Source organism: Gambusia affinis, linkage group LG18 (genome assembly GCF_019740435.1).
Source record: "Gambusia affinis linkage group LG18, SWU_Gaff_1.0, whole genome shotgun sequence".
Classification (NCBI taxonomy): domain Eukaryota; kingdom Metazoa; phylum Chordata; class Actinopteri; order Cyprinodontiformes; family Poeciliidae; genus Gambusia; species Gambusia affinis.
The window spans coordinates 22,231,099-22,247,861 of NC_057885.1; the positions used below are offsets into that span (position 1 = coordinate 22,231,099).

Sequence of the window (16,763 nt, forward strand, 5' to 3'; positions counted from 1 at the left end):
AGATCCGAACAGAAACAGAGCAGCAGGATGCTGGAGATCATCTTCATCCTGAGAGAGGAAGAGGAGGAGAGGCAGCAAACATCAGGATCAACATCAAGTCCAGGAGTCCAGTTGTTCTTTATAATAACTGGAAAACAAGAAAAACAAGGATGTATTAAATTATTCTGTTATAATTCAAGAGGAGAAAACAGCAGAAAGTGAAATCATGAAATAGTTTGTTGGATTTTTTTCTAGAATTCATTAAGTTTTTCACATATATTTCACACTTTTCAAATAAAATGTGACAATAATACATATTTTAAATAACAACATTGCAAATGAACCACAAAGAAAATAAAACTGAAGCTGTGAAGAGAATCGTTCCTCTATAAGGAAATCTGCTGAGCTGCATTTGTGTTTGTGAGATTCTCAGCAAATATCCAGTCGGTCGAAACTCCAAGAAAAATAAACCAAAAGATTTAATCCTAAAGATTTATCTCTTTTATTAAATCTAATATGAATAATTTTACTGAGCTAAACTAATGAGACATCTTCATCCTGAGAGAGGAAGAGGAGAGGAGGCAGCAGAACATCAGGAACAACTAAAATATCTGGTCTATTGTCAAACACTCTAGGTTTTTCTTTTCTTTTCTTTTTTTTTTTTTTTTTTGCTTTTTGGTTTCTTTTGGTTTTTTTGCACTGCTGGAAATCTATAATTTTATTTTACAACATAATATATTAACTGTAAACATTATGATGCTCACCTGATCAGCTGTGAATCCACCTGCACGCATTTGCTTCCTACGCAGACACGCCTGTGCCTCTGACAACGCTTCTGTGAGAGCCAGAAGAGTGCCTGCCTCGGACAGAGGCGTGTCTGCAGGAAGAAACGCTTCTGAACAGGAACGTATATAAAGTCTCCTCCTGTGAGTTCAGTTCACTACTGTTTCTTCCAGCTGGCTGATCGTGAGCGGAGCTGCAGCGAATCTCAGTCAGATATTAGGATCCTAAATCTAAATGCTTTCTAGGTCAGTGTATCTCTATAATATCTTTAAACTCTGTAAGTTGTTTTCCTGTTTGAACCGCTCTGGTAGCTGAATGTTTTGTGTTTCTACTGTCAGTATTAAACGCGTTTATCCAACTTTTTTCCACTTAACCTCAGACAAGCTTGTGGTTCAACAGAAGAAAGAAATAATAAGTCAGTCATTTTGTGTGTTTATTATGAAGAACATTATGGCAGCTATTGTAATTATTGTCTTTACATTTAACAATAAGGTAAAAATGTAAAGATAAATCCTTTTGCTTTCTACAGCTTTTAAAGCAGTAAAGTGAAACAGAAACTGTTATAGAAAAGCTGCTTTGATCAATGAGTCTGCAATGACGAAATGTGTTTCATATTTCACAGTCAGAAAATGTTTCATTTGTTTATCCAGATGTAATTTATAACAAAACTATTTCTGCGAACAAAAGCTCAAATCTTCCTGAAGAAAGAGGAAGGTTCAGAAACAGGAAGGCAAACCCTCTAACCTCCTGGGGGTGGGGTTAAAGACTTGACTCCACCCAAAGCTCAAATTACAATTTGTTTCCTCCCAACAGTTTTACTAGATCTAAAATGTCAGGCTCCAAAATAATTGAACATACCCATTCAACACAGCGATAATTCATTGAGTGGGGATAAATGTGTGTTGAGAGATTAAATGAATGTTTTCTCAGCAACAACTGTATCAAACTACTCAAAATATAATTAGAGATATCTTAAATTGCTAAAACGTCTAGTCATAAGACAATTTGAGATATCTGCAAACCGAATTTATGTTAATACAGCTTGCCATACTAACTCACATTTTCTGTTCTGTTAGAAAGTCGAGTGCAGAAGCTGTGCTGAGGATGTGGAGGAGAAACTGGACTGTGAAGATGAGCAACTAAAGTCACTTTGTTTCCTCCATTTGAGGAAACAAAGTGTTGACACAGATACAGGAGGAAAACTGACCAAGTAAGTTTATTATATTTTATGTTGGTTCATTGTCTAAGTTAGATAGTAGGATAAAACATTTTACTTAAGTTCATATTTCTTGTGAATAAATGTAAAACACAATAATTAAATCCTAAATTTGTATGCTTCCTAGGTCAGCATATCTCTAACAATAACTTTACTAAAATAACTTAAGTTAATGTAACTTAAATAATAACTAAATCAATGTTTTCTCAGCAACAACTGTGTTCATATTTTCTATTTATTACGTTGTAGAAATAAATAAGAGCACACAATTTTTTTTATTGTGTTAAATAGTTTTTGTCTCTAATTCCAGAAAGTGAAGCTAACATACATTATATAGATTCATGCAGTCAAATATTCTAAGCCTTTAGCTTTTATAACATTTATTCTGGTTTACAGATAATAAACCCAACCTCCAGTGTCTCTGGAAATTTTAATATTGTAGAATATATTGTAAAATATTAGAAAATTATGGTGTAACACCAATCAGTGAATTATCTCTAAATGGTTTCTCAGTCTGAGACTATTTACCGTTTTTCCCGCATTATAAGTCGCACCTTCAATAAATGGCCTATTTTAAAACTTTTTTTTCATATATAAGGCGCACCGCATTATAAGGCACATCGAAGCTACAGTAGAGGCTGGGTTATGCATCCATTAAATGGAGCTGCTAAAGGGAATGTCAACAAAACAGTCTGATAGGTCAGTCAAACTTTATTAATAGATTACAAATCAGCGTTCTGACAACTCCGTTCACTCCCAAAATGAATAAACAGCTGTTTTATTATTTCCCTCGAGGTAAAGTTAGTGACGTGGTAACACGTAGTGCAACAATTATATCACATAGTGGAGGGGAACTTTTCCTCGATTCTATAAACACGTAAAAAACAGTCTGATACTGTTGTGGTAAGTCAAATGTTAGTGGAGTCACAATATAGTGTCCATATTCACAATATGACCAACCTTGTTCAGCTGTAAACACACAAAATAAACATGTAAAGCTCACTTATTAATTTATTCCTCGTCCACGAATCCCTCGAATTCTTCTTCAGTGTCCAAATTAAACAGCTGGGCGAATACGGCGTCCAACATGCCCGGCTGCGTCTCGTCAAAGTCGTCATTAATCGAGTCAGTATTGCTGCTGTTGTCCAGCAGCAGCAACAACAATTCCTGCCTTCCTGAAAGCTCGGACCACAGCTGAGAATGACATATCAACCCAGGCATTTACGATCCACTGGCAGATAGTGGCGTATGTCGTCCAGCGCTGTCTCCCCATCTTGGTGAACGCGTGTTCGGCTTCTGTCATCCACTGTTTCCACGCAGTTAGCAGTCTAGCTAACTTCACACGCAGTTAGCAGTTAGCTTGACTGCTAACGGCTGGATAGACACCAATATCTAGCGGCTGAAGTTCTTCTTCTACGGGGTAAAATGAAGTCGGCGGCTGCTTACTGTAGTTGTGAGACATCTTGTGGCTCAATATTGGTACATTATAAGGCGCCCTGGATTATAAGGTTTTGAGAAAATTGAAGGTTTTTAGGTGCGCCTGATAGTGCGGAAAATACGGTAGAAGACTCCTGATTGAACAAAAAACATGTTGACTCTCCATAATGAGATGTTTACTTATATTGAACAATTGTCCCCATGCAAGGAAGAAAGAAAAGTTATTGTGTAAGAAGCTGGTTGTTCAGAGTTTTATCAAAAGTTGAGTGGAAGGAAAAGCTGTGCTAAATTACGTTGCAACAGGGATAACTGCAGCCTTGTCATAAAGCCCACTGACAATTTTCAAGGAGTTTCAAAAGGAGGAAGGAGAAACCAGAGGCTGATTCAGAGCAGACTCAGTTCACTCCTTCACAAGTGTTGGATTCACTCAAATGAATCCTAGTTACAAGCATTTTACCTGGACTGAGGAGAAGTTTTTGTTTCAGATGAAAGGAAAGTTTGTATTTAATTCTTATATCAAGGCCCCTGAGTCTCCAAAGTGAAACTATTTTGAAATTAACAGATTTCTCAGAAATCTGTTATCTCTGTTTAGCATCAAGTGATTTTCTGCAATTTTCTAGTTGACTTTAAATTATAATCAACGTTACAAGAAGGTTTACAGAAAACAAATCTATGTGATGAATCTATATAAAATGTATCTTATAGTGAAACTGACAAGCAATGCTATACTTGTATATTGTCATTGACTTAATACGCTCTTCATTATTTAACAGTAAAAAAAGTAAAACTCACTGATGTTTTTTTTCTTCATTATTATAACAAACAGATTTCACTCAGAAAAAGTTTTATATTAAAAGGTTCAGCAGCTGCAGAGAATGAAAACATGTCCTGTTGACTAAGAGTTGCTGTATGAGCTTATAGCCACAAGGTGGCAGCAACGATCTCTTTCTAAACAACTTTCATTCAACACCACAGCTGTCAAACTCCAGTCCTCAAGGGCTGCTGTCCTGCAGGTTTTAGATGTGCCACAGGAACACAACACTGGAATGAAATGGCTTCATTACCTTCACCTTGTGTAGATCAGTTCTCCAGAACCTTAATGACCTGATTATTCTATTCAGGTGCAGCAGAGACACATCTAAAAGTTGCAGGACACAGGACTGGAGTTTGAAACTCCTGTTCTACACCATAAGTCCAGTTATTCCTTGTACTGATGTTCTGCTGCCTCTCCTCCTCTTCCTCTCTCAGGATGAAGATGATCTCCAGCATCCTGCTGCTCCTCATCCTCAGCTCATGTCTCTGTGGTCAGTCTCCATCTTGTCTTTGTGACAGAAAGCTCTCTAGATGGAGCTGAAAGACTCCCATGTTCCAGTTCTCAGTGTGTCTGCTCCTCTCTTTCCCTCTCTGTCTCCTCAGCAGCAACATTTGTAGTGAATGTGACACAGAGCAGCTATCAGGCAGAGGAGAACCACAGCATCACTCTGGAGTGGACCTTCCCCACCAAGACTCAGGGAACCTACAGGGAACTGTTCATCATCTGTGAATTCAGAACATTAGTAAAGTCACGGGTTATATATGTTCATCGTAATGGAGTTGAGCTTCCAGAATCTCAGGATGAACAGTTTTCAGGACGAGTCCAGAGTGACAAAGACGTCCTCAGAGAAGGACGAATCAGACTCCATGTGTCCAGACTGAGGACTGAAGACTCTGGTCTGTATCTGTGTGACGTGAAAACTGAAGATGGATTCAACTCTGCAGAATGTCGACTCAACGTTACTGGTGAGTTATTTGGTCAGTTTTTTTTTACTTTCTTTTAACTTTTTATGTCTTTGTTGAGCGTAAATATAAACTGTTTATTAGTGAAATGCTTTAGCCTCTTTATTAAAGCTCATGTTTGATCACATCTCTAAGCACTAGAGTTCAGTAGGTCGACCTCAACATAGAGTGGTGATTCTAGACCAAATTCACCTGGGAAATCAGCTGATCTAATAGATGAAAACTGTGATTCTATCACAAAACAGCTGAAGCCAAAAGTGCAACATCTTCATTTTATTTCATTATTAAACTGAAACTGTGAAGGTAAAAACTTAAATTGGTTGAAGGGATAAATTAGTTACAGTTTCTGTGCCAGCATATATCATCATAAGAACCATATTTAGTATCTCTTCAATACTTGGTCCAGTTCCAGGTCTATAGGGCCACTGGCCCCTTTAGATTCATCCCTGAGTTCGGCCATGTAAAGGACTGGACTGATGTAAGAAAACATTTCCATTGGCTGATGAAAGTAAAGGGTTAAGTGGATTTTCTGCTGAGAGCAAAACATGCAGCACTTCTATGTGCATCTGTAAGCAAATAAAACTCTCAGCCAAACAACCAACCAGAGTCAGGAGAAGGCTCTTAGTGCTGACAATCACCACCTTGTATGTGCTGCTCACACCTTTTTCCTTGCTCTTGGCTGCAGCTCCTCCTCCACAGTGAAGCGCTGTGAGTGCATAAATGTTATAAATGTAAATGAAGGACGACTCCCACAGCTTCTCAGGGCCGTGATCACCACGGTCCGAGTCTCTGGACTCTCACTGGGTTTGGTTCTGGCAGCAATGGTCCACTTTAGTTTATGTGGGTGTTTTTCCTAAAGCAGTGATCATAAAAGACTATTGGGACCAGTGACGTGCGGTCAGGGGAGGCAGGTGAGGCAGTGCCTCACCTGCCATCATGGAAAGAAAGAAAATATATAATCATAAAGTAATTTAAATTGTCATATTCATCCGGTTGTTTGTACTAAAAAATATTTATTTTTCATGTAGCTTCACCAATTTCTATTTTTATTTGTTCAAAATCGCTGAATTTTCTTATTTTCCCATTCAAATGCTTGGAAGCGATGCCGGTGAGGCAGCAGCGAGCTCTGCCTCACCTTGGATTGCGCAACCCCTGGCTCTGCGCTGGCTGCTAAGCGGAGAGAGCATGTTGCTGTACGACGTCAATAAAATGGTTTAAACAAATTTAATATATGAACTTATTTCCAATAATTTAGCTTATGTATATAATGTACAGTGCTTTTTGTCACCAACTGTGTTTGTGTAACGTGTTTCGTGTAATGAGCGATTATAAACGGCAGAGAACAGGTTCGAGGTGAGGCAGGCAGTTCTCTTGCCTCATGGCAGGGGGCGCTCAAGATCCCAGACGTTCGTCTTGTTCACTCCTCAACTGCCGAGTAAGTGACAGCGAGCTAGGCTAAACGATTCGGGAAGCAAGTCAAGTGCAGCGATAGATTATAATAGAGATAGTGATTTTTTGTTTTGTTTTTTAAGGAAATGTGTGTTTTGTGAGCTACAGTTTGTATGTGTAAGGATGCAGAAGTGAAACATAACCTGTAAACTGCTGTCAATCTATGCATCTATTTGCAAATCTGATTCTGATGACGTCAGTGCCTCACCAGCTATGAACCTCACCGCACGTCACTGATTGGGACTATTTATTGAGATGCACAAAAAGAGCTCAAACACAAAGACTATAGCATAAAACTCATAGAATCAAATGTAGCTGTGATTAAACAAAGAGTATTTATGCACTTTTACAAAGTAAATTGAAATGTTAAACAGTGTAAAATATATATTTTTTTCATTGTGAAATAGTTAAACCAAATTTAATAGCATTCCCATTCAAACTCCTAAAACAAACAAACAAATTTTAATATTCCCAAACAAATGCTAAAATTGTAAATTTATGGTTTTTACTAAAACTGAAGCATTTAGAGGGTTTGGATGTTCTCGGTCCATTACTTTGGGCCGGTTCTGGTTAGAGGACCCAGAAATTGTAGTCCAGTCCAGAACTACATTTTTGTGTGGAGTACCTCAAGGGTCAGTACTGAGACCAGTTTTATTTAATTTGTATATAAACAACATAATCAAAGAGTCTAATGTATTAAATTTGTGTTATTTGCTGACGACACAAATATTCTAGACTGATGAAAACTTACAACTTCTTTCCGTAGAAATCAGTAAATTAAAAAATGGTTTGACAAAAATAAATTATCACTAAATTTGGACAAGACTAAAATCCTGGTTTTTGGAAACAAAAATACTCAAATTCAAGTTCATATAGACGGTGTAACTCCATAAAGGGTTTATGTTAATAAGTTTCTCAGTGTAATAATACATGACAAAATCAGTTGGAAACTTTATATTAAACATTTACAAAATAAACTAAGCAAAACTAAACAAATCAATCCTGACTAAAACTAGACATGTTCTCAATAACAGATCACTTCATATTCTATATAAAGTATATAAATTTTACCATATTTAACATATTGTTCAGAGGGGTGGGGAATTATTGCAAAAGCTCTTTACATCCACTAAATATCCTACAGAAACGAGCCGTTAGAATCATCCATAATGTTGGTTATTATGAGCACAAACCCGTTCGTATTAAAATCTAGAATTATTAAATTTGAAGAGCTGGTGGAATTTAAAATTACTCAAATTATGTTTAAGGCATCTAATAAAGTTCTGCCTGAACTTCATGTTTTCTGAAAGATAAGGGGATTTTACTGGAAAACTCAAAGTTAAAGATTCGTATAAAGAGCTTTTTTATTTCAATTCATGGGGTAAAGTTATGGAACAAGTTAAATGAGGAGTTAAAGTCAATATTTAAAACAATTTAAAAGGAAATAAGTAGGTAATTTTCACAAGATGTAGAAATATGAGTGAGAGTTAAGAGGCTGACACATATGAATGTGTTGCTATGGATGTTTGTATGTATGTATTTAAACATATCTAAACCCAAATTCAATGGAAAATTAATTAACCTGTTTATCTTTTTAATATATTTATTAATGAGGGTCCATCTGAAAGTATTGTATAAGTTTTTGGGATAGGAGTTCATAAGTTTCTTACTTCTTCCTTCTCCTTTTTGAGCATGTTAAAATTTGTGTGGTACAACACCGAAATCTTAACATTTCAAATTAAGATTTAAAGGAAATAGCAAGTTTACTTTGTAAAAGTGCATAAAATTCTTTTTATTGTTGTATTACTGCTACATTTGATGCTATGAGTTTTATGTTATAGTCTTTGTGTTTGTGCATCTCACTAATCTTTAATCAAGTAGAAGTAAAAAGTAACTGTCCAAGAAATGTATTAAACTTTAATTAAGTAAAAGTAAAACAGTATTTTATAACAAGGCGACTAAAGTACCAAGTTGCTGTTCACCTGATTTTAATATTTTAAAGTATGAAATCAGAGAGACAAGAATATGAGGCCTTGTTCAAATGTATATATTAAGTATTGAGTATTTTAAAGACAGAAAAACCTTTTATACAAATGCAGGTTTAAGGCCTTTTGGTCTGTCTGTTGCATTTCTGGTTAAAACATGTTTGTTTTTCATTTAGTGAAGTTAATTAAAAGGTAGAGTAGCAAGATATTTTACTTAAAAAGTAAATAGCATGGTAGAGTAAAACTACATTTCAAGGCATTTTGTCCCCCCAAAATTTTACCCATTTTTGGTGGAATATATAAATTTTTGGTGGCAACATTTTTCCACCAAATGGAAAAATGAGGCCAAACATAAACCTTGATTAATTGTTAATTAAAGTCAACAGCATTTGTCTTCTGCCTGTTTTATGGATTGATAGGAATCCAGTTATTCAGACACTTAAACCACATTAAGCTATGAATGCTGGGGATGCAGCTCCTATAGTCCACTGGTGAAACTGGAACCCATCAAGTGTCTGTGGGACGTCGTGACAGAATCACCCATCAGTAGTGGGTTGGTGTGATCCTTATTGTTACAGAAACTGTTTATCCACCATCATCGATAGTCATGCTAACTAGCTGAGTGTTCATGTCAGGTGGTGAACCAGCTGTAAGGGTTTGAGCAGCGTATACACAAAGTGATTGTTAAATTATAGCTCTAAGATGATAAAAGGATTTAAACCAACTGAAAAGTTTGAATAACTGAATAAAATACATTCATCAACAAATAACAAGAATCCTTGTTAGATAAATCTGCCAAGTTTGGTGAGTTTTCCGATATAATAACATCGTATCAACTAAAGAGGTTAAGACTGTTAATGAGTAGGGTGTCCTAACTTTTTCCTCCAGTATTTTTGTTATTTTTCTTGAGTTAAACATGAGTAATTTTACAGAAGTAAATAAAAAATGAGTAGATATACATTTATAAACAAATAAAAAAAACATTTATTTTGAAAAACCTCTATTAATGGGATAGCTACATTTTTTTTCACAATTGTAAATGTGACTGGTGGATTTCTGCGTTGTGTGTTATGTGGTGATCAGACAAACCACAAAAAATGTTAAAAATGTTAAGGCACGTTTATTTATCCTGTCAATCGGGAGACATTAGCATTAGCACATAGCATGTGCTCCAGTTCGCCAGCCCGATCTATACAAAATATTAGTATTAACATGCATCAGATGTTATAAAGGTGTAATAGCAACTCAATTGAAAATATCCATCAGTAATACAGGCGGAAAAATAAACATTCGAACAATATAAATGAAAGGATTACAACGGATTATAAAACTTGCCTCTCCCCAGTGGAACAAGTAACAAAAGGGAAGAGGAAATTAATAACTGAGTATTTATAATGGTCCTGGAGGCCCCTAACAAAAGAAGAAGAAAGAAGGGCGGAGCTGGAGGACCAAACCCCTTATAGCAGACACAGAGGAACACAAGGATAGACAAATATAAGAGAACAAATAAATTAAAGAAAACATTTTGTGGAAATATATAACTAACAATATAAACCCAGTTACATAAAGATCCTACAAGAGAATAAATATGAATGTTGGCTGAACAACAAACAGGACATCACCAGGAATATTAGTGTTGATTTTTTAAATCTTTGTTTATTCTTCCAGGTCCAGTGAAGGACGTTGGTCAGAACCTGATACATGCAAAGGTGGGAGACGACGTTATTCTGCCATGTCATCTGGAGCCTCCATTTGACGTGAACAGACTTACAATTGAATGGAGATTCAAGGATCAAATAATACTTGTGTATCACAGAGGAGCTGAAGATGATGAAACTTCAGACCCAAAGTACCAGGACAGAACCTTTATGTTCCATGATGAGTTTAAAAAAGGCAACATTTCCCTCAAATTGATCAAAGTGACCAAAGAGGATGAAGGGAATTATACTTGCTTTGTTCCCAACCTGCAAAGTAAAGTCAGGAAGGGGAACGTTACTCTAAAACTTGGTGAGTTATTTAAATTAAGATAATTTAAGACAAACCAGATAAATATATTGATGTCTATAACACTTAATGTAATTCCTCAACAGATAAAAATGGAGCCCAAGACAACTTGAATGTTCCTGGAGGTAAATATGTTTAACTAGATAACCAGTGGTTACTGGGACTCTGACTTAGTTTTAGATTTTCTTTGTTACCTGAAGCCATTGAGGCTCGTTGGGTTGAATATTCGTCTTCCAGCTTTTCCTATTGTCATGTTGATGTGCAGCTGGGCAAGGCAGATAACTCCTCAATACCTTTTGATCTGCATGTAGGGGTGTGTGTGTGTGTGTGTGTGTGTGTGTGTGTGAGAGAGTGAATGGGTGAATGTGTCTGCAGTGTGCAGCACTTTGAGAGGTCAGGTTGACTGGAAATACTTTAAATAACTTCAGTCCATCAATGTTTCTATCTTTACCTTCTCAGACAATAAGAACCAATAAATGTCTTGATTTGATTTAATTATCAGGTTAATCACATTTCCTTGTACAATTGTTGGAGTAAATAACAAATAAAAGGACTAAAACTGAACACATGAGGGCATTTCTATGGTGTGAAAACTTGATTAATATTATTTGAATAAATCAACATCCCATCTTCAGAAATCTGGAACAAAAGAACCAAAGAAAGAACCAAACTGGTGGAAATCCAGTTTTTAATCTTCCTCCCTTTCAGGAAGTTTTTTTCAACTTTTATCTCACATCCACAACTGAACCTACTTTGAAATAAGAGGATGTGAATCAATCTTTAAGATTATTCACAACTATGACATCATCTAGACACATTGATATGAAAGCTTCTAAATTTAAGAAAAGAAATAAACTGGCATTTAACAAACAAAAGTTTAGCTTTTGTTCCTTCTAACTAAACTAAAAAAATGTTTGGTTTCATACAATTTAGAGTCAGACAGTAAAAATAAAAAGGTTCTGGGTCCATTTGTGTGTGTGTGTGTGTGTGTGTGTGTGTGTGTGTGTGTGTGTGTGTGTGTGTGTGTGTGTGTGTGTGTGTGTGTGTGTGTGTGTGTGTGTGTGTGTGTGTTACAGTAAATGTTGACCCCTGAATGATGAGGTGACTGTTGGTTCACAACTTTGATCTCATTAATAAACAAAAATATGTAAAATTAAATTCAAAATATTCAAAAGTGGATTTTTAAAAACTTGTTTTTCTTTTTTGTCACAGAACCTCATCGTAGAGTTATTGTTGTTGGTGTTGTTGTTGTTGTTTTTGAAACACTCATCCTCATCATCACCATCAAATACCGTCGCCCCAGTGCTGAACAAAGTAAGTCAGTCTTTGTCTTTGTTAATCTTGCAGGATTTTGGTGAATTAATGACTAATAATCTCCATAAATGCATATTTAAATTGATAGAAAATATAGATTTTAATATTTTGCAAAAACTGATGTGAAGCTGAAGAGAAATAAAACAGAAACATGGATCTGTCTTGATAAACATGAAGAAAAGTTCTGCAGTTTTCACATATTTATTAATATCTGTTTGTGTTTGTCTGAAAATAAAATAATAAAACTAGAAACCATTATGAGTAACTTTATTCTCTTTTAGGTCTTTGTTGTTTATTGTAGCCTTTCTGCTGCCCAGGTTGATGAAACATTTTAACAGACAAAAACTGTTAAGAATTAAATATTGTCACTTATTTATATTTTGTGTTAAGATAAATATTCACTGTTTACTTTCTGTTGTGTTCAGTTTTTCCATGGTGGAGGAAAAACTTTCCTCAAAGGAGAAATTATTGAGGTATGGAAACAGAACAATTACAGAATAATAATTTATGTTAATTCTTTATTTTTTATTTTCCTGCTCATTGATAAACTAAACTAAGGACTGTAGTCACTGAACATCACAGCTGAACATCAAACCAGGAAACTGAACTTCTTGTTGGTGACTGAATCTGACTGACCAGATCATTTGATGTAGCAGCAATGAACTGGTGACCTTACTGGTTTAATCCCAGTTCACCAGCTTCCCCACTGACCTGAACAGTGAAATGAAGGTTTAGACCAGAAGATCTGGAAAAAACTAAAGAAAAACAGCCAAGAATCAAGAAAACAAAACCCAACAATAGAAATAAAACTATTAAAAATTGTAAACTCATAACTCAGATTTTCTCTTTGTTGTGTTTCTTCAACAGAGAAGTTTATAGTTAATTAAAACATGTTTAAGATTATAATTACATCTGACCAATTAAAAAAAGAAACTAGATCTTAATGAAAGACGTTTCTTCTACTTTGTGAAAGTTAAATTCAAAAGATTCATTTAATCTGACAAGAATCATCTGAATATAAATTACATATTCAATTTAATTTGACTGTTTACATTTTTATTTTAATATGATTCAATTTCTGGATTCTCTTATTTTTGTCAACAAGCATCTGGAAACAAATGAAAGAAATTATTTCACAAAAAGTCAAAACTTTACTGCTTTTAATTTATTTGTTTGCTAATTGATGATAATTTTCTTGTGAAAAACTAGAAATGATATAATTCTGTTTTTATTCAAGCCATCTTAATAATAATGTTACTTTTGGATTTCAAACAATCAGAAGAAGATTTTATTGAAAACATTTTGTTTTGTGTTTCATAGATCGGAGAGGAAACGGTAACCAAGGAGATGAAGATGAAAAAGATCTTTTACAGGAACAACAAAACCAAAGTGTCTGAATTATTCATCCTGATCTGAAATCTCTTCAACCATTTGTTGGTATGAAAACTGTTACATGTTTAGAAATATGAATAATGAATAAAATACTATATGACTTAAACCCAAAAGCAAGTCCTTCATATTAGATCAAAGATTTAATAATTTTGTTTTTAGATTAAAATAAGGATGAAGAATCATGTAAGTTAAAAAATAACATTTTATGTCCATAAATGTTTCTGTAGTTTAGAGTTTCTTACTCAGTTTTTAAAAACAGATTTTTCTTTGAAAGTATTTTTTTATACATGTAAAAGTTGACAGACTTGATCCCCAGTTTGTGTCTAAAAAAGGTTTTTAATTTAATTTCTGTCAGTGAATCTTATTTTTAATGCTCTTGTTACATAAATAACCAAATATTTATGTATTTTATTTAAATTCTCCTAAAAACATTTAAGTTCAGAGATGATCAAAGGATTGAACCACTGACCCAAATTATTGACCTTATTCCTGCATTTTATGACAGTCGTCAATTTTTAAAGTAAAACTTTTAAGTTTATTTATTTACTTTGAATGAAAGTGTTGAAAAAACATCTGAGATGTTGATGCTTTCCAACATTCATCATCATAAATACAAACATAACAATCTTTCTACTAAACTGACAGGAAAAACTCACATCAGATAAATATTTGACTGTTTCTATCCTGAACAAAAAACAGAGAAGATGAAAGATTGTCAAATTCATTTATTTCTTTTGAGACTGTAGAAAATAACAGTGAAAATCTGATCATGATATTAAACATCAGGATTATTGTATTTGCTTTATCCTCAGATTTAAAAAATGGCTTTAACCCTTAATTTGCCACGATGTGCATAAGACTGACATGATTCTGTCATAAAGATGAAATAAAACCTGAAGATTCTTCATGAATGTCTGACTGTCATGAAGAGTCATTAGGGAAATAATCACACTTTTAATATAAAGTTGCTTTAAAGTGTCAGCTTTGCATTATTTTGTTAATAATGACACTTTAATGCACCCATTGAAAAAAAATATATAAGTGTAATATAAATAAATTGACTAAAGATCAATTTCAAGGAAATTATTGTTTTTTGTTTCTAGGTTTTTTTTTAATGGACATGAAAAATATAAATTCCGTTTTTTATTTCCAAATAAGTAAATGAGTAGGTTGTCGTTATTGATCCTTAATTATCGAGAAATAATAAAACATCATTGCACAAGTATTGATTGAAATGGTTAGTATTGGAGTTAATAATCAGATACAAAAATGTTTTGGAGGAATCTTTTGGTTTCTGACACTATTAGATGATTAAACATTCCCCGGGTCAAATTGACCCACCAACATTATTGCTGGACCCCAGAAACGAACCTAACAGGAGAGTTAAGAACCGTTCTGGTTCAGAGATCCACAACCTTCATCCTCAGAGCTCAACATCCTCCATCATTTGAATGTGACTTTGTTCTAACAACTTGATTGCAATGATTGCAGCAGCTCCTCTGCAGGCCATCAGGTTCTTCAGAGGAGTTTTAATCATTCAATCATTCATGTGGCTGCAGGGAAACTGATTATATTGTTATATAAATATATTAATGCTTGTATATTGTTATTGATGTTCACATTGTTTCAATGTTGTTCTTATTTTTATTCATATCTGCCCTTAAATCACGTCTTCCTTCTGTTTCTGATAATTATTATTGAATATTTTTGCATGTGTGAATTTTATCTGTTGGGTTTATTTCCAGTGGGAATTTAATGTACATAATTATGTAAAAAAACTCTCTCTGTGCTAAAGCTCTATTAATCAATGATTTCATCACTGAGCATAATATCAATGTTATGTTTCTGACAGAAATATTGTTGAATGACAATAATGAACTGATTGTACTAATTGAATCTGCGGCTCCTAACTACAATTTCTAAAGTGAGAATAGAAAACATAAAAAAGGAGGAGGCGTGGCTTAAATATTTAAGAATACCGTAAATAGCAGCAAAAATCTTAGTGAGTTTATAAATCACTGAATGGTTTAGCACCACAATACATTAAAGATCTGCTGCTGTTGTATCAACCTTCCAGAACCTCTCAGGTTCTGGTTCTGGTTCTGGTTCTGGTCTGCAGATTCTATGTTACATTGTGTTTCTGTGTTTGATTTGATGTAAAGCACCTTGAAATGCCTTACTGCTGAAATGTGCTATACAAATAAAGTTTGATTGATTTGATTGAAAAAAAGTGTGTTTTTAATCTTACTGTATTAATTATCTTTATTGCTTTTTCTAAAGTGTGATTATCAGCTGCTGATTATTTTTATAACTTTTATTCCCAGACCTAAACACAGTAGAATAAAGTAAAGACATTGAGAATATAGAATCTGCAGAAATTTCAGATTAAAATATAAACTTATTCTTCATGAACTGCAGTAAAAATGATCAGATTTGATCTGACAGTTTATATAAAGTTTCCAGCAGATTTTATTTCATTCCCTCTTTCAAAATGTTTATTTTTAATTATGAGTTCCACATTAAATTGAACATTATTCCTTCCAAACATTATAAACTTTGTTTTATTCAGGTTTAGTGAGAAATTATTTCTGTTAAATCTCAGTTCTATTTTGTGTCTTCAGTCCTAATTGGATTATTGAAAAACTGATCATTTAAAAACATTTAAAATTCAATAATTTAATTTATGTTTCTTGATATTTTGTTGCTGAGCTAATAAAATATTAAACTTTCCTCGTTTCTTTGTTTTCAGTGTTTTTCAAACTTTTCTCTGTCAGATTTTTATCTTTATAGTTAAATAAATAAACAGGAAGTAGAAACATAGAATCTGATAAAAGATATTCAATTAATAAATAAGAATAAATTAAATCAACAAATGTTACTAAATTATTTTTTGTTGTTTCCTGATTCTGTTTCATGTAAACTGGAGTGAAGATCACAGAGTGAAGCATCAGGATGAAGCTGCTGATCAACTGATCAGATCAATATTTAATAATCAGAAATAAAAACATTTCATTAAAGGAAACATTTCTAAATCTGTTTTCACATCAGAACTGAATAAAGACAGAAAGGAGGAGAAATACTAACTTTCACTGCTGAGCAGCTTTTATTCAGAGCTTAGAGCGCCACCATGTGGACAAAACCACACATTGCAGCTGAGAAGCTCAAGATCTGCTTGTTCATTCTGGTACCGATCTCCAGTGAACGTTTCGGGAGAGAGGCGGGGTCACCTGGACAGGTCCTACTGAGAAAATGATTAACTTAAAACTCTGAGTAAGACAAATTAATATGTGGAAACGTTAATTTTGATAATTTAAAAAAATCAAAATCAGAAAAATTCAGAACTAAACATTTCTATTAAAGTCTTATTTACAATATATTGACATTTTTTAAATCACTATTAACTTAAGAATTTAAACAATAAAGTGAAC

At 34.0% G+C, this 16,763-nt stretch overlaps 1 protein-coding gene across 1 annotated transcript in view; it reads left to right on the forward strand.

Moving 5' to 3' along the window:
* Positions 1-16,044, forward strand: part of LOC122821030 — a 38,865-nt gene extending 22,821 nt beyond the window's left edge. Inside the window, exons 2-9 of the mRNA XM_044098859.1 lie at positions 1,839-1,972; positions 4,664-4,719; positions 4,832-5,194; positions 10,294-10,632; positions 10,716-10,754; positions 11,842-11,943; positions 12,369-12,416; positions 13,264-16,044. Of these exons, the coding sequence (XP_043954794.1) occupies positions 4,665-4,719; positions 4,832-5,194; positions 10,294-10,632; positions 10,716-10,754; positions 11,842-11,943; positions 12,369-12,415 (945 nt within the window). The 5' untranslated portion in view covers positions 1,839-1,972; position 4,664 and the 3' untranslated portion in view covers position 12,416; positions 13,264-16,044. The remainder of the gene's footprint in view (positions 1-1,838; positions 1,973-4,663; positions 4,720-4,831; positions 5,195-10,293; positions 10,633-10,715; positions 10,755-11,841; positions 11,944-12,368; positions 12,417-13,263) is intronic.
* The last annotated feature ends 719 nt before the right edge of the window (positions 16,045-16,763 follow it).